Source organism: Lagenorhynchus albirostris, chromosome 3 (assembly GCF_949774975.1).
Source record: "Lagenorhynchus albirostris chromosome 3, mLagAlb1.1, whole genome shotgun sequence".
NCBI lineage: Eukaryota > Metazoa > Chordata > Mammalia > Artiodactyla > Delphinidae > Lagenorhynchus > Lagenorhynchus albirostris.
In genome coordinates this window covers 47,487,547-47,506,590 of record NC_083097.1, presented here as the reverse complement: position 1 = coordinate 47,506,590, position 19,044 = coordinate 47,487,547, and the positions used below count along the sequence as shown (strand labels likewise).

Below are 19,044 nucleotides of genomic sequence, written 5' to 3'. Positions count from 1 at the left end.
ACTGTTACCTCCCGTAACCTCTCACCTATCCCTTCCTCCTCCCTGCAGAAGATCCACACAAAGTTCCAGCTCTTATCCATCTCTTTCTCTTCCTCCAGAGACCTCCACCCTGCCTTTGAAGGCTCTTGGAGCATGTTTGTTTATTGGCTTTGTGTACCTATGTGTTCCTAAACTCTCAGCATTATCAACTCCAATCTCACTTCTGTGCCCTCAGGGTCCTATGGAATGAGCATCTGCCCAACCTGCCAGCTACCCCATAGTCCCTTACCCTAGCTTATGACAGTAAAGACCTCAGCATTTTTCTTATTTCTCAGATATTCCAATTTCCCCTCTTTACCTCAGAACCTGCTAGACTCACTACTCCCATACCCTCTGCCACCAGCACCACTACCCCCAACACACACACACACACACACACACACACACACACACACGCCTTTTTCCCTTGAACTGAGTAACTCCTATCCACTTTTCAGATCCTAGATCTCAATTCCTATTTATTTATTTATTTATCGGCCATGCCACGCAGCATGCGGGATCTTAGTTCCCCGACCAGGCATCGAACCAGGCATCGAACCCCGACCAGAGGAACCAGGCATCCTCTGCAGTGGAAGTGCAGAGTCTTAACCACTGGACCGCCAGGGAAGTCCTTCTAAGTTCCTATTTTAAGGGAACCCTTCCCAACCCAGAATATGCCAGACTCCTTGATGTATGCCTAGAACTCAGTGTGCCTAGTTTTAGAGATTTACAGTGTTTGTAGTTAAATATTTATATGATCATTTGATTCATATTTGCCTTCTCCACTAGACTGTAAGCACAGGAAGGCCATGACTGTGTGTGTCTTGTTTCAAATTTTATCCCGGGTGCTTAGCACAGTGTAAGCATTCAAAAAATATTTGTTGAATCAATATAGTACTGTAAAGATAAGTTGTGAGCCTATTCTATATTACACTGGGTCAGGTATTGAAGGGTAAAGGGTTTAATACATAACACCTTATTTTTCACCTGCCCGAGTTTGGAACAAACTTGGAGATAGATGTAGGAGTCAGGCAGATAAAGATAAAAACAAAACAAAACAAAACTTTGTATCAAAGAGAAACGGCATAATAAATACCATTTCCAGTCAAAAGGAATGGGAACTTCTTGGAGAAACGGCTGCTTCCAGGTCTGGAGAAGGAAATATATTATATGAGCTTAAAATATCTTGTAGCAGAAATAAAGACACTATTTAAAAACTAACGGGGATATATGGAAACAACACAAGAGCTGGTTTCAAAAAGACAAATGACAGAAATGGATCATAATTTGATAAATAAACAAGGAATCCCTGAGTCCATAGTCATACTCAAAAAAGCAGGCAGTGAGGGGAAGGGAGGAAAGCTCTTTTTTATAAAAGAACTCCAGTTAAAAATGTGGAAGGAGGCCCGCCTCCCGCAGCGGAAGATGCGGCCGAGGAGGAGGTGGAGGAGGTGGCGGCGGCGGCGGCGCGCTCCCACGGTTTGAAGCGGCGGCAGGCTGCCAGGGGCCGGCGGCGCGATGAGCTGGGCGGCCGCCTCCGGCTCGGGGCTGTGAGGGGCTCGGGGCCGGGGGTGGGCGGCGGCGGCGCGGCGGGCGGCCCACGCTTCTCCTCGGCGGCGGCGGCGGCGGCGGCCATGCGCAGGACGGCGCGGCCGCTGGGCCGGGGCCGCCTCCCGTGGACCCACGGCCTGAGGGCCCTGCCGCCGCCCCCGCCCCGAGGCCGCCGGCGCTGCCTCCCGCGTACGCGGGGCCTGGCGTGAGCGTCTACCTGAGAGAGGACGAGGTGCGCCGGCTCATCGGTATTGTTGCAGAACTTTATTATGTGAGAAATGATCTTATTAGTCACTACGCCCTATCCTTTAACCTGTTAGTACCCAGCGAGACAAATTTCCTGCACTTCACTTGGCATGCAAAGTCCAAGGTTGAATATAAGCTGGGATTCCAAGTAGACAATTTCCTGGCTATGGACGTGCCCCAGGTCAACATTTCTGCTCAGGGGGAAGCTCCACGCACTTTATCAGTGCTTCGGGTCGAGCTTTCCTGTACTGGCAAAGTAGATTCTGAGGTTATGATACTAATGCAGCTCAACTTGACAGTAAATTCTCCAAAAAACTTTACAGTCTTAAATTTTAAACGAAGGAAAATGTGCTACAAAAAACTTGAAGAAGTAAAAACGTCATCCTTGGACAAAAACACTAGCAGAACTATTTATGATCCTGTACATGCAGCTCCAACCACTTCTACGCGTGTGTTTTATATCAGCGTAGGGGTTTGCTGTGCAGTAATATTTCTCGTAGCAATAATATTAGCTGTTTTGCACCTTCTTCGCATGAAAAGGATTGAACTGGATGACAGCATCAGTGCCAGCAGTAGTTCCCAAGGGCTGTCTCAGCCATCTAACCAGACGACTCAGTATCTGAGAACCAACACACCCAACAATGCAACTCCTATCACCAGCTCCTCAGGTTATCCCACCTTGCGGATAGAGAAGAATGACCTGAGAAGTGTCACTCTTTTGAAAGCCAAAGCTGAGGTGAAGGATATCGCAATATCCAGGGAGAGGATAACTCTAAAAGATGTACTCCAAGAAGGTACTTTTGGGCGTGTTTTCCATGGGATTTTAGTAGATGAAAAAGATCCAAATAAGGAAAAACAAGCATTTGTAAAAACAGTTAAAGATCAAGCTTCTGAAATTCAGGTGACAATGATGCTCACTGAAAGTTGTAAGCTACGAGGTCTTCATCACAGGAATCTTCTTCCTATTACTCATGTCTGTATAGAAGAAGGAGAAAAGCCCATGGTGATATTGCTGTACATGAATTGGGGGAATCTTAAATTGTTTTTACGGCAGTGCAGATTAGTAGAGGCCGATGATCCACAAGCAATTTCTCAACAAGACCTGTCCGCATGGCTATTCAGATTGCTTGTGGAATGAGCTATCTGGCCAGAAGGGAAGTCATCCACCAAGACCTGGCTGCTAGGAACTGTGTCATGGATGACAGACTTCAAGTTAAGATCACAGACAATACCTTCTCCAGAGACTTGTTCCCTATGGACTCTCATTGTCTGGGGGACAACGAAAACAGGCCAGTTCGGTGGATGGCTCTTGAAAGTCTGGTGAATAATGAGTTCTCCAGTGCTAGTGATGTGTGGGCCTTTGGAGTGACGCTGTGGAAGCTCATGACTCTGGGCCAAACGCCCTACGTGGACATCGACCCGTTGGAGATGGCCGCGTACCTGATAGATGGTTACCGAATAGCCCAGCCGATCAACTGTCCTGCTGAACTATTTGCTGTGATGGCTTGTTGCTGGGCCTTAGGTCCGGAGGAGAGGCCCAAGTTCCAGCAGCTGGTCCAGTGTCTCACAGAGTTCCGTGCAGCCCTGGAGGCCTACGTCTGACTCCTCTCACAGTCCCCCAGCGTCAGGAGGAAGGAGCCTGCCAGGGCTCACTTGTAGCCAGTCACGGCTGCTGCATACGCCGCGCAGCACCACAGAAGCACATTTGTCTTCCAGAACACCGTGCCTTGGGAATGCTTTAGAATCGGCACTATCTAAGGCAGACTTAATGATGTCAAATATTTTCTAGACATCACTTTCATTAGGTTGAACTGAAAATGTTTTTGTAAATTTTTTGGCCAAAAATTTTTTTAAACATAGTTAACTTTGGACTAGGGGTACATTCTTACAAAATAAATAAACAGTTTTTTAAAAAAAAATGTAGAAGGAATGATAGAATTAGAAAATCACTATTTGCAAACACCACTACTGCAAATCACTATTTGCAATCAGTAATAACTGATTATCCATGGATGCTAAAACCATGGGTATAAGTTTGTTGGGGAACAGGATATTCGTATGGGCTCACAGTATCACCCAACAGGTTACTTATTAAGTATAAAGGGAAAAGATACCTTTAAAATGAAGAGATCTGGTGGGCACCACGTTAACCAAAGTGATTAAATCCAGCATCGGAGATACTGGAACAAACTGACATTGTGTTCTTACTGATGTGATGCAATTGGAAGCATACGACATCACGAACCTGGTATTCATGCTAAATATTTAACATGAATTAATCATAAGGAAGCATCATTATGGTGTATTTTATGACACAGTCTGGCCTTTTCAAACTTGTCAGTGTCTTCTGAAAAGGAGGGAGATTATTCTATAGATTATGGATAGTAAAGAGACAAGACCAGTAAATGCAGTGTACGGTCTTTAAAACAGGTATAAAGGAACTTTTGAGGTAAACTAGGGTAATATAAATATGGAATGTATAATAGATAATAATGTATCAATGTTAAACTTCCTGAGGGTAAAAATTGTATCATGATTAAGTAGAAAAATGCCTTTGTTCTTAAGAGATACCTATTGAACTACATACATTCAGCCAAAAAAGAAAAAAGGAAAAAAATAAGAGAGAGAAAGATGACAAATGGAACACAGTATTAACAACTGATGAATGTACTGAATGTATGTGGTGAGTATATATGCTTTGAACTTTTTCCAAGTAAACGTTGGGGAGGTAAGGTTTTAGGAATAGATGGCTTTAAGTCTGGTGACTAAGTGGACTTCCTTATATCTGAACTAGCTAGATTTACCTTGTCATAGTCAGTCACTCCTGGACAGCCATAGTCTTCTCCTACCTCCTGTTCCCTCTGCTACCTCCTGTTCCCTCTGCCCCTTGCCGTACAATTTACGGCTCAGAGTAGCAGAACAGAATCCCTAAACTTTAAAGGCAGGCAGATCCCACATAAAATCCAGTAGAGCCTGAGCCATGCTTGCCCAGTTTCACCTCCTAAACTCACTGTTCACAGAGGTTACCAGGCCAGAAATATTCCTGTAGGGCAGTGGTTCTCAAGGTACATTGTACATCAGAATTGGGGATCCTACATCCAGGCCATACCTCAGTATAATTAAATCACAATCTGTGGAGGTGGAACCCGGGCAGCAGGAGTTTTCAAAGTTCCCCAAGTGATTTCAGTGTGCAGACAAGTTTGAGAGCCATGGCTCTCAGGAATTTCTCCTTGGAGAAATACGATTAAGTAAGGAATAAGTCTTCACTCTCAATATCAGTGAGGGAAGGCCCCCAGGTTGTGATAGGATGCAAGCTCAGGAGGAAAAAAAGCTCCTAGGGGCTTTAGAAAAATAAAGATAGAAAACCCTTCCCCACAGCCATCCAGCTCCTACCCAGCCTGTCTGTCTGTCCTTGCCACAGTATTGCAAAACCTTCTTCTTAGTTCTAGCAGCTGTTTTGTAGACCTCAAAGGATTTTCTACATAGGCTATCATGCTGTCTGCAGATAAAGACGGTTTTACTTATTCTTTCCGATTTGGATACCTTTTCTTTCTTTTTCTTGCCTCATTGTACTAGCTAGCCAGTACAATGTTGAATAGAAATGATGAGAGCAGATATCCTTGTCTCGTTGCTGATCTTAGGGAGAAAGTATTCAGTCTTTTATCAGATACGATGTCACCTGAGGACTTTCATAGATTCTTTTTTTTAAAAAATTAATTAATTAATATTTTTGGCTGCGTTGGGTCTTTGTTGCTGCGCATGGGCTTTCTCTAGTTGTGGCGAGCGGGGGCTACTCTTCGTTGTGGTGCGCAGGCTTCTCATTGTGGTGGCTGCTCTTGTTGCAGAGCATGGGTCCTAGGCGCACGGACTTCAGTAGTTGTGGCATGTGGGCTCAGTAGTTGTGGCTCGTGGGCTCTAGAGCGCAGGCTCAGTAGTTGTGGCACACGGGCTTAGTTGCTCCATGGCATGTGGGATCTTCCCAGACCAGGGCTCGAATCTGTGTCCCCTGCATTGGCAGGTGGATTCTTAACCACTGCACCACCGGGGAAGCCCTTCATAGATTCTTATTAGGTTGAGGAAGCTCCCTTGTATTCTCTAGTTTGTTGAGAGATTTTTTTAAAAAATCAGGAATTGGATATTGTCAAATGCTTTTTCTATTTTTTTCTCTTCCCTTATCTTAAAAAAACATTTAAAATAGAAATTTCAAACATAACAAGAGTAGACAGAATAGGAATAAAGAACCCTCATGTACCCATCATCCAGCTTGTTAAAAATGGAAATTTTCGGGCTCCAACAAAGTTCTACAGAATTAGAAAATCTTGGGGATGAGACACAGTAATCTGCATTTTAACAAGTTCTCCAGGTGATTCTGATGCATGTTAAAGTTCTAAAACCACAGCCCTTAAAGACTGAGTCTTTGAAAAGATAACTGCAATACAATTTTAAACTATAATTCTTGATTATCTTCAAATAACTATTCAGTATTCCATCTTCCAATTGTCTCCCAATTGCTTTTTAAAATTTTTAGTTTTTATCATTTTTACAGTAGGTTGAATTAGGATCTAAATAATTCCACATGCTGTGAATGGTTGATTTGTCTCAAACCTCTATGGGCTCTCCCTCCACCCCCCGCACCCCACTTCCTTGTAGTTGCAAATACCCAGTCACTTATAGACTTCCCCACATTCCAGACGTTGCCAATTGCAATTCCCCATATTTTTCCATCCTCTGCATTTCCTGTAAATCGGTAGTTGCCTCATAAAAATGAGGTATGGTCAGGTTCAGTTTCAGTTTTTTGGGCAAGAATCCTTAGTAGATGAAGCTGTGATCCTTGTCTCTTTAAAAGCTCCTGGCTAAAAGTTGATTCTAGCTATTTGCACTGCAGCTCTGTAGTTACTCTAGGTTCTGCCTCAAACCTCCTGTTCCCATCTCCTTGGGCTCTGTATTATTCCTGGCCTCGCTGGGAGGCCTGACTTGACTCTCCTCAAGGCCTTTATCTAACATTCCTTTAGGATGTTACTTCTGGAACTTCATTGTCATGCAAAGAGGAACAGGTAAGAGGCACTTTCTCCTAGAATCCTGCCCAGGTCCTCAGGACACTCCTGGCAGGGCCTGCAGAACCCCACCTCCAGCCCTCAGCTACTCTGAGGGAGAGGATCAGATACTAATGGCATATCTGTGGTCACGCCTCTGGTGCCCCTATGCCCTGAGGGAGCTACTTTCAGGAGACCTGGAGTCAGGCCTGGCATCTGTGTTTTAAATAAGGGTCTCCAGGGTTCTGGTATGTAGACAGGCTGGAGGTTACTTCATAGCTCTGAGGAGCTACTCTCCCTCCTAATCCCTCACTGGAGCTGGGATCAAAGCTCTGCCCTGTTAATTCCAGGAGCAACCCAATCATTGACTTTTAAAAATTTATTTATTTTTTGGCTGCGTTGGGTCTTCGTTGCTGCGCGCAGGCTTTCTCTGGTTGCGGTGAGCAGAGGCTACTCTTCGTTGTGGTGCGCAGGCTTCTCATTGCGGTGGCTTCTCTTGTTGCGGAGCGTGGCCTCTAGGCGCACAGGCTTCAGTAGTTGTGGCTCGTGGGCTCTAGAGCGCAGGCTCAGTAGCTGTGGTGCACGAGCTTAGTTGCTCCGCAGCACGTGGGATCTTCTCGGACCAGGGCTCGAACCGTGTCCCCTGCAATGGCAGGCGGATTCTCAACCACTGCGCCACCAAGGAAGTCCCCTATCATTGACTTTTCAGAGACAGCTGAATAAGGAAATGTAGTCAAGCGGGTTTGAATGTCTAGAAAGTCTCTCTTTAATTAAAATTTTTTTTTTATTTTGCCGTATTACATACAGTAAGATGCATTTTTTCAATGCTTTTCTTTTTTAAAAAAACTTATTTTATTTATTTATTTTTGGTGGCACTGGGTCTTTGTTGCTGTGCACGGGCTTTCTGTAGTTGAGAGCGGGGGCTACTCTTCATTGCAGTGAGCAGGCTTCTCATTGTGGTGGCTTCTCTTGTTGAGAGCGGGGGCTACTCTTCATTGCAGTGAGCAGGCTTCTCATTGTGGTGGCTTCTCTTGTTGCGGAGCACGGGCTCTAGAGCGCAGGCTCAGTAGTTGCGGCGCTCAGGCTTAGTTGCTCTGCGGCATGTGGGATCTTCCTGGACCAGGGCTCAAATCCGTGTCCCCTGCATTGGCAGGTGGATTCTTAACCACTGCGCCACCACGGAAGCCCCCGTCCACTTTTTATAGTTGGCTTTTGGGTTACAACGTAGATGGACTAAATTCCTGGTAATTTGTGAGGTGGCTCTTGTTCCGTCTTTAGTCTGGGGTAAACTCTTTCTTGTTTCTTTTTTTCTTACATAGTAGAAGATCCATACCAGTTATCTTTAGGCAGGTAGAGACTGGAGGTCTGCTCAGGTCCTGGTCATGTTTTGTTTCTTGATTGGGGTGCTGGTTACAAGGATGTGTTCAGTTAGTGAAAATTTCTCAAACCCTATACAGATAATGAGTGCTTTTCTCCATATGTTATAACCCAATAAAAAGTTGAAAGAAAGAAAAGAAAAATATCTGTGTCAGAAATAAACAAAGAAAAATATAAAGTAATCATCAGTAAGGACAAAATGCTTAAAATAACTTTGTTTTTTATATCCAAGCCAGTTTCAATTACTTGCCTCTGAAAGAAAATAAGAGTGGCAGTGTCGTAGGCGAACACAATAACCACTGTTGCCTTTGTTAGCCCTTCAAGATAGCCCAACACATAACAGACACCCTGCCCCAGCTCACAGACCTTCCTTGTTCCCCAACTGCTTTTACCTACCTCACAATCGCATTTTCATCCTGCTCTGGCTTGGTGCTGCCACCCACTGTCCTACTTCTGACTCTCTGGGCCCTTGTGTTTGTTTGTGGTCCATGGACCTTGGCTCCCAGGGTCCTCTGCTGCTGCTGCCAGGAATAGGAGATTCCCTGTTAAGTATCTTACCTCTGCCCTGGGCACCTTACTACTTACAAGCACCTGGCTGTGAGACCAGGCAGCAGTGTTTTCTAAAAGTTCTGCACATTCTTCTCCTCCTCCACTTTTTTTTTTTTTTTTTTGTAAATTGAATTCTTTGGGGGCTATCCTAAGTATATTTGCTATTTCAGGGACCATTTGTGATGACTCTTTTAAAAGTGCAGATAATTTTATCTTACCTTTAGATTTTTCTTAAAACTGAGCTTAGGGGCTATGGGTCAGACAGCTGATGTACTGATACCAGAATATATCATTTAACTATTGGTTTGCTTCCCGAAAGTTCAATAACATGTAATGATTTGTAATTCTGCTGAGGTGAAAACTTGAATCTTGAGCCTTTGACAGTGAAATAGAGGAGAAAGTCTTCGATGAATGCCCAGAGTTGAAGCCTCTAGGGAGGGAACCAAGAGAGTGGGATAATCCCCTAACTGAGCTATCCCTGGCCCAGGACAGGCTGAGGAATCACAAAGATGAAGTGCCCGGAGTGGGCAGACAAGCCTAGACTCAGAGGTGAAGCAGCAGGTTTTGTTTTTTTTTTTTTTAAAGAGCTAGAACAAACAGTTAATTCTCACTACTATCTTATTCTATTTAACTTTACACACATTTCTTTGTATGGAAACAAGAACTACACATCTAAGAAATATTCTAAACCCTGCAACAAAGTGGATATTGTGGAAGTTTATCAAAAAGTTAATGTTAATTTTAAGGTGACTTTAAAGATGTTTGGTGACAATAGGAGGATAATTCAAAAATAAGTTAATTTGTTGTACAACAAATGGCTTCTCTGTTAAAGTGTTTGGTCTTTATGAAGATAAATGAGACATATAATTTTTTAGGCTGTCATGGGGCAAGGCAAATTTAAATTTACCTTATAAGAACCAACAGAAGTTTTCTATTGAAGCAGCAGGTTTGAGGGCCAGAGAAACTTGTCAGTCAGGGTAGTAAGCTAAAGGGCTGAAATGGGACAGTGAAGGCCTCTGTTCTTCTCTCTATATTCTTCCTTCCTCAAAGTCCTCATTTATCTGTAGGTCTTCAACTTCCCCAACTCTACCCTGCCCTTTTCATCTAATATTTTCAACCATGCGTCACCTCTATTTGGATGTTTCACTGTCAGTCAAAGGCTGCATATCCAAATTCCAACTTCTTTTGGCTTTTAGCATTTATGAGGAATAAGTCCATTGACTTGGATAATTCTGAAATACAACTATAGCATAATATTGTCCCCATAAGATACATAAACACAAACAGTAGAGAATATCAAAGTCACATTGGACATGAGATCCTAGGGGTTGGCTAGGCTCATGTACAAGCTGGATGACATTCTCTTGCATACCAGCCTCCAAGGTGGGAGTTTTAAAGTTTTGCCTCATCAAAATTAGAAATATGTACATGGATCTTTGGAGTTGCTGGTAAGGAGTCAAAACCATAAATCACCCGTGGAATCTAGGTACCTAGGATTTTAAACAAGCTACCTTGGTGATTCTTGTCTCTAGGATCTTCCTCTTCGAATCCTATGTTCCTTGGCCAGACAGATGTTCGTTTAAAAAATATTGTTTTTCTATCATATCACTTTCTTAGATGTAGAGAATTATACTTAGCCATAGCAACACAGAGGCATGGCTGTGATATGCCAGAAACTGAACTTGTGTCCAAATATGAGAAACCATTCAGTTTCTTGCTAAAGGAAACCATTCAGTTTCTTGCTAAAGGACCATTCAGGTCCTTGCTAAAGATTTTCTTAATCTAACTTCAAACTATAATGGTGTGATTGTGAGGTGGCAGGAAGTCTGTGTGCATGTGTGTGTGTGTGCACGTGTGTGTGTATGCATGTGCACGATTATAACACAAGGCTTGGGGTATGGATTGTATTGGGTTGGCCAAAAAGTTCGTTCGGGTTTTTCTGCAACATCTTACGGAAAAAACCCTAACAAACTTTTTGGCCAACCCAATATCTTCCCAGACTCAAAAGGGAGAAGCAAGAATGGATAATCCTTTAACAATAAGACCTACCAGAATAGTAGGTTCAGCAGCAAATTGTATAGGTTAAATTGAAAATATAAAAGTTAGCTATTATATCGAAGAGTACATACCTATAAGAAATACACATAGATAAAATGAATTGAATCCATCCTTAGGAGATGAATAACTTTTTTTTTTTTTTTGGTTGATCTGGGTCTTAGTTGCGGCAGGTGGGCTCCTTAGTTGTAGCATGAGGGCTCCCCAGTTGTGAGATGTGAACTCTTAGCTGAAGCATGCATGTGGGAGCTAGCTCCCAGACCAGAGATTGAACCCAAACCCCCTGCAGTGGGAGCATGGAGTCTTATCCACTGCACCGCTTAGTTTCACTTGCTCATTCATTTATTCATTCAACAAATATTTGTGGAATGTCACTATGTGCCAAGCACTGTACCAACCAAATTTATTTATTTTTCCTGCAAGTGTATTGCAACAGTATCCCTAACTGGTTTTCCTGCTTCCACTCCATACCGACACCCATTCCAATCCATTATCCACACAATGGCAAGAGTGCTGCTTAAAAAAACCTATTTAAGATCTTGACACACTCAAAACTTTTTAATACATTTGCAACAAATTCAGAGTAAAATCCAAATCCTGTGGCTCATAATGTGGCCTCAGAAGCCCCTTTCCACTCTGTATTCAACCCCATCTCCTCTTCTCTCCCTTTCACGCACCCCATTCCAGTGACGCTGGCCCCCTTCCCGTATTCCCTGGACATGGCAAGTATGTGTCCACCTCAGGCTTTCACATGGGCTGTTGCTCCACTGGCTTGGAAGGTCCTGCCTTAGACAGCTATCCCTCTATTCCACTCAGATTGTCTCCCCAATGTCACTTCGTCAGACAGAACTTTCCCGACCACCTGAGCCAAAACAGCATCCACTCCCTCCACCCTCCTCTCTTTCTTCTTCTACTTTTCTTCCCAGCACCCAATTACCACCTGATATATTATATATATTTTTATGTATTTTAGTTAGCTTGTCATCCCTTTCCCCACTAGGATGGCAGCTTCTGGAAATGAGAACTTTGTTTTATTTACTTCAGTATTTCAGTGATTGGAACAGTGCCTGCCACATAGTTGGTACTCATACATACTTGTTGAATAAATTAATGAATGAATATAAATTCTCTATTTCTTTGGCACATTTATTTTTTAAATACTGAAATAAAAATATTTTTCAACAGTTTCAATGAAATAGTATGGTTTTATGTTTTCCATATATTTTTATCATTTCTTCTTCACCCATACCCCAAAGAATATGATGTCCCTATTAGTGAATAGGGTTAATACAACCTCTGGGGGAACATTTCCTAATAGAACAGTGACAGTACAGACCAAGAGCCATGGAAATCAAGTCACAGATATTACAACTTTTAAGAACCTTGGCAAATAGACAGTCTTGATGGCTTAAATGCCAAAAACACAACTGAATGTAGTTGTAGTACAATCTGAAAGGCTCAAGTTGAATGTAGGAACTGAGTGACTTGGGTTTCAGCAGAGGAGTTCTTTCAAAATGACCCATCCAACTGGCTGGAAGACCTTTCAGGCAGCAGCAGAACTGCATGTAGCAGTCAGGAGTCCCCTGGGGAGCGAGGGCACCACTCCCAACTCTTCCCTACTGGGCATGATTGAGAAACACAGCTTCCAACCCCACAATATACTTGAGGCCTATGTTGCTTTCTTGCACCATAGCTTGGAACTTCCTAATATCAGTGACAAGTCAGGTGGTGATGGTGAAACTGCCCATTCTCAATGTGCTAATACTCACTTTATAAAGATGTTCTGAGGCTGAGGCAAAGCTTCTACAGGATCTTGATGGCCTTACACTTATATATGCCAAGAAGAGTATGAACAGCACTTTATTAAAATTGCTTCCACTGTGAATGTGGAAATAATTTTTTTTTCTTTTTTTTGTGGTATGCGGGCCTCTCACTGTTGTGGCCTCTCTGGTTGCGGAGCACAGGCTCAGGACGCGCAGGCTCAGCGGCCATGGCTCACGGGCCTAGCCACTCCGCGGCATGTGGGATCTTCCCGGACCGGGGCATGAACCCGTGTCCCCTGCATCGGCAGGCGGACTCTCAACCACTGCGCCACCAGGGAAGCCCTTTCCTCAGGTTTTTATGAAACTCATTCCTAGGAATGATCATTTGGATAAACTTATGAAAGGTTTCTATCCTTCTCCCCCCTCCTGAAATGTGTCTTTGCATAAATATAAATGTGAAACTCTACTTTACATTTGGAAAGTATCCTTTTTGATTTGTGAAGGCATTAGTAAAAACCGACCAACTAAGCAATCAAACCAAAGCAAACCAAACTCCACAGGCTTTGGCAGCAGAAGGTATAGGTTCAGTTCCAAGTTCCGTCAATTACTGGCTGTGGGACACTAAACCTCTCTAGTTAAGCAAGTCACTTAGTCTCTGAAGTTTAGCTTCCTCAGCAGTCGGATGGGATTATCCATATTTGCATATCCATATGGTTCTGAGGATCAAATGAGATAATGTGACAAAGCTTTGCAAGCAGCTTTACAATGGTAAGGACTGTAATTTATTTCTTAGAAGTAGTGGGTAACTCTTTCCAAAAAGGAACTCAGTCAACTTACGATGTATTTATATAATACCATAGAATACATAGAAAATAAATATAGAAAAATGAAATAATGCACCATTATATTCTTTATAGTTGTTAATCTATCAAACAAAAAAATAAACTAGCATTTTTTTGTGCTTATTCAACTGGGGTGCCCATGGATTTGGAAGGAAGATTGTGGTATGCTCAGGCATGGAGCTGTAGAATCCGCGTAGAATTGGAACTGTAGAATCCAACTGTAGAATCTCCCTCCTGCTTCAATTTTATTTGAGTAAGTTAAAACATTTTTACATTAAAACAAAGTTATATATTAATTTTTAATTGAGTGTTTACTATGTATCAGATACTGTTTTTGGAACTGGAGTACAGTGGGAAACAAGAGGTCCTTGATCTCATGGAGTTTATAGTCTAGACAGAGCAATCGTTCACAACTGGATCAGGGTCAATACTCTTTATTCTGCTGAAATGAAATGCACAGGTAACCAACCTACACATAATTAAAATTAACATTTTTTTATATAATGATGAAATAAAAAGGAAGTAATTTATATTAAAGCAATATTCATTTCCAAATTTAAATAAATACCTAAGCATGATTATATCAGAAAGATATAATGAGATAGGCAAGTACTTGCATCTACTTATAAAAATTAATTTGGAGGACTTCCCTGGTGGCACAGTGGTTAAGAATCTGCCTGCCAATGCAGGGGACACGGGTTCGAGCCCTGGTCCAGGAAGATCCCACATGGCGCGGAGCAACTAAGCCCGTGCGCCACAACTACTGAGCCTGTGCTCTAGAGCCTGCGTGCCACAACTACTGAAGCCTGCGCGCCTGAAGCCCGTGTGCCTAGAGCCTGTGCTCCGCAACAAAAACCACCGCAATGAGAAGCCCGCACAATGCAACGAAGAGTAGCCCCTGCTTGCCACAACTAGAGAAAGCCTGCATGCAGCAGCGAAGCCCCAATGCAGCCAAAAATAAATAAATAAAAATTAATTTGGATTGAAGAGAAGTAAAGGTAAAGTCAACTGAATATTCTTGTCATTCTTCCTTTATATTTGACATTTGAAATAAGGACTAAATAAGTATACAGCACCTTTATGCATAATTCCCATGAATTCAAGAGTTGCAGATACAGGATGACACAGATACATGTCTCAAATACCATTAGCTGCGTTGCCATTACTGATGCTTTTGTGACATGGTGAGCAAGTTTTGGTACAATCCCAAATGGGACAGGGTATGATATTCCTGGAAACTTCAGTGTGTACTCTAGCCGGCCAAAACTACTTTTTATTTTACATGTAAAACAGAGTTAGGTTCTAGGCTCAGATAATAACAAACAGGTTATTCACTTACCTGAATGTCCGGTGGACAATAAAAAGGCATGTAGAACATGGGCCAACTGTAGATTGTGTGGCCTGACTTAAGCACCAAAAGACATCTAGCTCCCCTGGCCCCTGCCCACAAAATACCAGTACTGGCCTTCCTACCTTTTAGAAGATCAGAAAACAACCTCAATGCCTAAATGCCCCAAATGCTCCCAGAAGCTGGAACCCCTTCATTTGACAACCATCATTGTAGAAGTAGAAAAGAAGAAAATAAGTAATTCTAGTTACAGGTAAGTGCTCAGAAGGAAATAAAACAGTACAAGAGTAGGGTGGGCGTGTCAGGCTTCTCTATACAGGAAGGTCAAGGAAGGCTTTTCTAAGGTTGGCAGCATTATGAACTGAGACCTGAATGGTGAGATGGAGACGGCCTTGCAAAGAGCTGAGGAAAGAACATTCCCAGCAGGGGAACCAAGCAGACTGTGAGGTTTGAATGGAAAGAGGACCACTGTGGCTGAAACATAGGTCAGAAAGGTAGAAAGCACTGGCATTTTAGGGCAGAGAGAAGGTGAGCAATTTCCCAGTTGATTTATGTGATGCTGAAAGACTGGTAGATGATCAGCTGTCTAATTTAAACTACATGTACAAAGACTGTCTTTGTGGCCTCTGATACGTAGATCATTGGGAGATACGCCTTTCCAGAAAAAGGAACTATCTTGTCTTTGGCTCATGACCAACTCTTGGGAAAATGCTCAGGAAGCAGGGCACGATGTCTTGTATCAGATCACAGTTCCACCACTGTGGCAGGTGCTGACAATCCCCAGATGGACAAGGCTCTGAAATTTCTCCTTCTGTCACTTGTGCCCCATGGGTGTCCCTTGCCAAGGACAAGCAATATTTCTTCCATGGAGTTTAGAGGTCCAAAAAAAAAGAAAAAGTTCTGATAAGGATTGGAAGTAAAAAAATATCTTTATTGCTTTTTTCTGATTACAAAAGTAATACATATGTATTATCTCAGGAATTTTTGGGGCTTTCTAAAATGCAGCTAAATACACATCTAAGGCAAGCAAATGCAGGAAGAGTATTAACAAAGGGTGGGAATCTGATCCTTTCCTTATCTCTTACTTATGATATCTCATCCTGAATGGTTGCTGAGGTGATGACATATGAACTTTGAACTTGTAGGCATAGAGTGGTGACCTCATTTATCCCTTTGAACAATTGCAAATCACACCGTCAATTCCTAGGGGGAAAATTCTGAGCAGCAAAATGAACTCAGAGCCCTGTGGCATAGGACTGAAAATTTCAGTCAGATCCAAAAAACAAAGAACTCAAATTCCAGGGAAAGACTACTCTACCAGAAGAACAACACAGGAAGCTGAATGGGGCTCTTTTCCAGCTCTTTGTTGTTCTTACGCGCTGTCGACACTCCCTGTGGCCAAGAGCTCTTATCTAGTTTTTACATGTCCCTCCACTTGAAGAGGCTGTCCCCTCGCTTCCTTTCACTACCCACTTCTCCCAGTCTTCGCCGCACCACCAGGTTCACGGTGCACTTGGAAGGACGGACAGGGATTTGCCTCTCCAGTCCAAGCGGCTTTCGGTCACTGAATTACACACGTTCATCGACCCTTCTGCGGAGACTGCTTGCGTGTGCGCGGGGTGGGCGAGGGTGGGCCGCGGACTCCACCCCTGGCGGTTGTGAACCTACTGCCGCTCCGCAGCAGGAGGTCTCGGAGGAGACGCCCACCTCCCCCTCCGTGGGGCCCCGGCGGCCCCGCCCCTCAGTTCCCGTCACGTGCCGCCGCACCGCCCAATCAGCGCCTGTAGCGCGTGGGCTCGGGATTCAAACTGCGGCGCCTAGGACTCTCCGGGATCTGCGTTGGTGTGGCCGCGGCCGCCGCTGCGTGCGGGCCATGGAGCACTGCATCGTGGGGCCCGGGCCATACCGGGCCACCAGGCTGGTGAGTGTGCATACCGGGATCTGGGCGAAGCGAGGCCCCGGCCTGAGTGCCGACTGCGTACTCGTCAGTCTTCGCTTCTCCAGGGCAGGCCGGGCCTGGGTCTGGAGGCGGGACATGTTTCGGGTCGGGCGGCGGTATTCTGGACGACGCTCAAAGAAAGGCTAACCGGGCCTGGGGTCCAGCCCGTCCAGGGTGGGCGCAGCTTCGACCCCGAGACGTTGGCTGGGTTCTCGCCAATCAACGGCGCCTCCCTGTTTAAAGCGTCCGGAAGACCAGGGTGACACCCCTCTCCCCTCTCCTGTCCTCCGGAATCCAACGCCCCCGTCCGTAACTTTAGGGCCACCCGCCGCCTGGAGCGTGTCTCCGTCCCGAGTGTCACTTGTGGTGACTCTTGAGGTTCTTTCTAACGGTGCCCAGAACAGAGGTGGATCGCCCTGGCCACGTTTCCGGCTCCTGACGTTTCTTTTTCTGTGAGCACCGACCTAAATGAGGAGGGTGGGCCCGGACTTACGGTTTGAAAGAGCCTTTGCAGACCCTGGTCCAGGGTGCTGACTGTTTTCCTGGGAGAAGAGCTTTGGTAATCAGAGTTCTGAGGCGTACTTGATTTCTTTGTGACCTGGAGCAAGTGATTTTAGCGATTTCATAATGGAGTAAGTGGCGATAATTTGGTGATGTCTAGAGTAAGTTTTAGACAACTTTCTATGAAAGCTTAAAGGTGATTTGGGAGGAAAGGACTGCTCTCCTTGGTCTGTCAACACTTCTCTGGCCCCAGTTAACTTGGGAATTAGGCTCCTTGTTCTATGCACCCTAAGGGATATCCAGGAAAAGGTGAGAACAGGATGGAAGGAGTTATCGTAGTCATCTTTGCAAACAATGTACTACAGACACCCATAATGATTCATTCATTGAAAAAAAAATTCAACACATATAAATTTAGGTTTTCCTTTGGACCTGCCTCTAAGAGGTATGGATGCTGGTAGCAGGGAACAAATAGGATTTTATAAAACCTCTTTTCATATCTGCTTCCACTTCACAGTTGCCTCTACCACTTGAAACCATCTGGGGTCAAGGCTATTGGTAGGTCCATCTTTTTTTTTTTTTTTAACATCTTTATTGGAGTATAATTGCTTTACAATGGTGTGTTGGTAGGTCTTTAAGGATGAGATACAGGTTGTGCCTTATCAGGGACTTTCAAAAACTTTACTATTCTTTGTGGAGGGAAAATAACACTCCCCTACTGCCAATTTATTCACAGCACTAATGCAGGGGAAATAGAGAGAGACTCTGGATCTTGGGGTAACCAGTTGTCATTCTTCCAGCTTTAGACTAAAAAAATAAATTACATGATAATTGGAACTGTTTTTTAATCTCATTCACAGAATTGTTTGAAGTACCACATTTTATAAATGCAGAGTGCCTATGTGAAAGGCATTCTTGATTCTGAGTCACATTAAAATATTATCAAAGGAATTTACAAAGAAAAGTACCCTGTTCTTCAGAAGTCTTCAGTCCCCAAGAAGTGATATTCGAGTCAGATTTAGCCAAGACTGATCAAGTTAAGTAGGAAATTAAATATGTGAATAATTAATGAAAATACCTAAATATCACCAGAATTTCCTAGGTAGTCAGTTCAGTTCTCAACTTTATTCTATTTGAGAATCTTGATTGTAAACTAAGATTTTTGAAAACACAGAAAACAATAGCCATTTTTTTAAAGTGAATATTACTGATTTATCAGTGATCTCTGTAGTCATTACAGGTACTTTCCCCTCATTGTAAAATCTCTGTTTCCCTGAACATAATTTAGTTGTGCTTTACAGCTTTAATCAGTTAAATCATAAAGTTTGTGATTAGTCCTCTGTACTTATCTGCCCCAGCTCGCCTTTCCTCCCTGGCTCCCAGCTTAGCATTTCCATCTTCTCCCAACATCATCCTCAACCTAATCTTCAGGAAAAGCTTGGGAAAAACCTATTGGTACACAAAGAGCAGGCGTTTACTTCCTCCTTTCATGGCTCACTATACTTTCTCAAACCATGTACAGCTCCATTTTCTAAGACACCAAAGTCTTATCTGAAAATAGCATTTTATGAACTAGGTAAATTTCTATGCCCAAAATAAAATGACAGACACTGTAAGTCAATTCATGGTGAATATGGAAGCTAATTAGCAACTTATTCATCTTCACTGAAATAGCTTTCATTTTAACCCACATATGAAATAGTTCATTAATTAAAAAGAAATAATGAGAGGGCTTCCCTGGTGGCAGAGTGGTTAAGAATCCACCTGCCAATGCAGGGGACACGGGTTCAAGCCCTGGTCCGGGAAGGTCCAACATGCCACG

At 43.5% G+C, this 19,044-nt stretch overlaps 2 protein-coding genes across 2 annotated transcripts in view; both read left to right on the top strand.

Moving 5' to 3' along the window:
- The first annotated feature begins 1,652 nt into the window (after window positions 1-1,652).
- Window positions 1,653-3,699, top strand: LOC132518079 (tyrosine-protein kinase RYK-like). Its single transcript, XM_060146091.1, is given in 3 exon segments — window positions 1,653-1,713; window positions 1,716-2,915; window positions 2,918-3,699. Coding segments are annotated over 3 exon segments (1,761 nt in total). The 3' UTR covers window positions 3,418-3,699.
- A 12,903-nt stretch (window positions 3,700-16,602) lies between these two features.
- DEPDC1B (DEP domain containing 1B) overlaps window positions 16,603-19,044 on the top strand; it is a 101,728-nt gene continuing 99,286 nt past the window's right edge. The window contains exon 1 of the mRNA XM_060146090.1: window positions 16,603-16,703. Within this exon, the coding sequence (XP_060002073.1) occupies window positions 16,656-16,703 (48 nt within the window). The 5' untranslated portion in view covers window positions 16,603-16,655. The remainder of the gene's footprint in view (window positions 16,704-19,044) is intronic.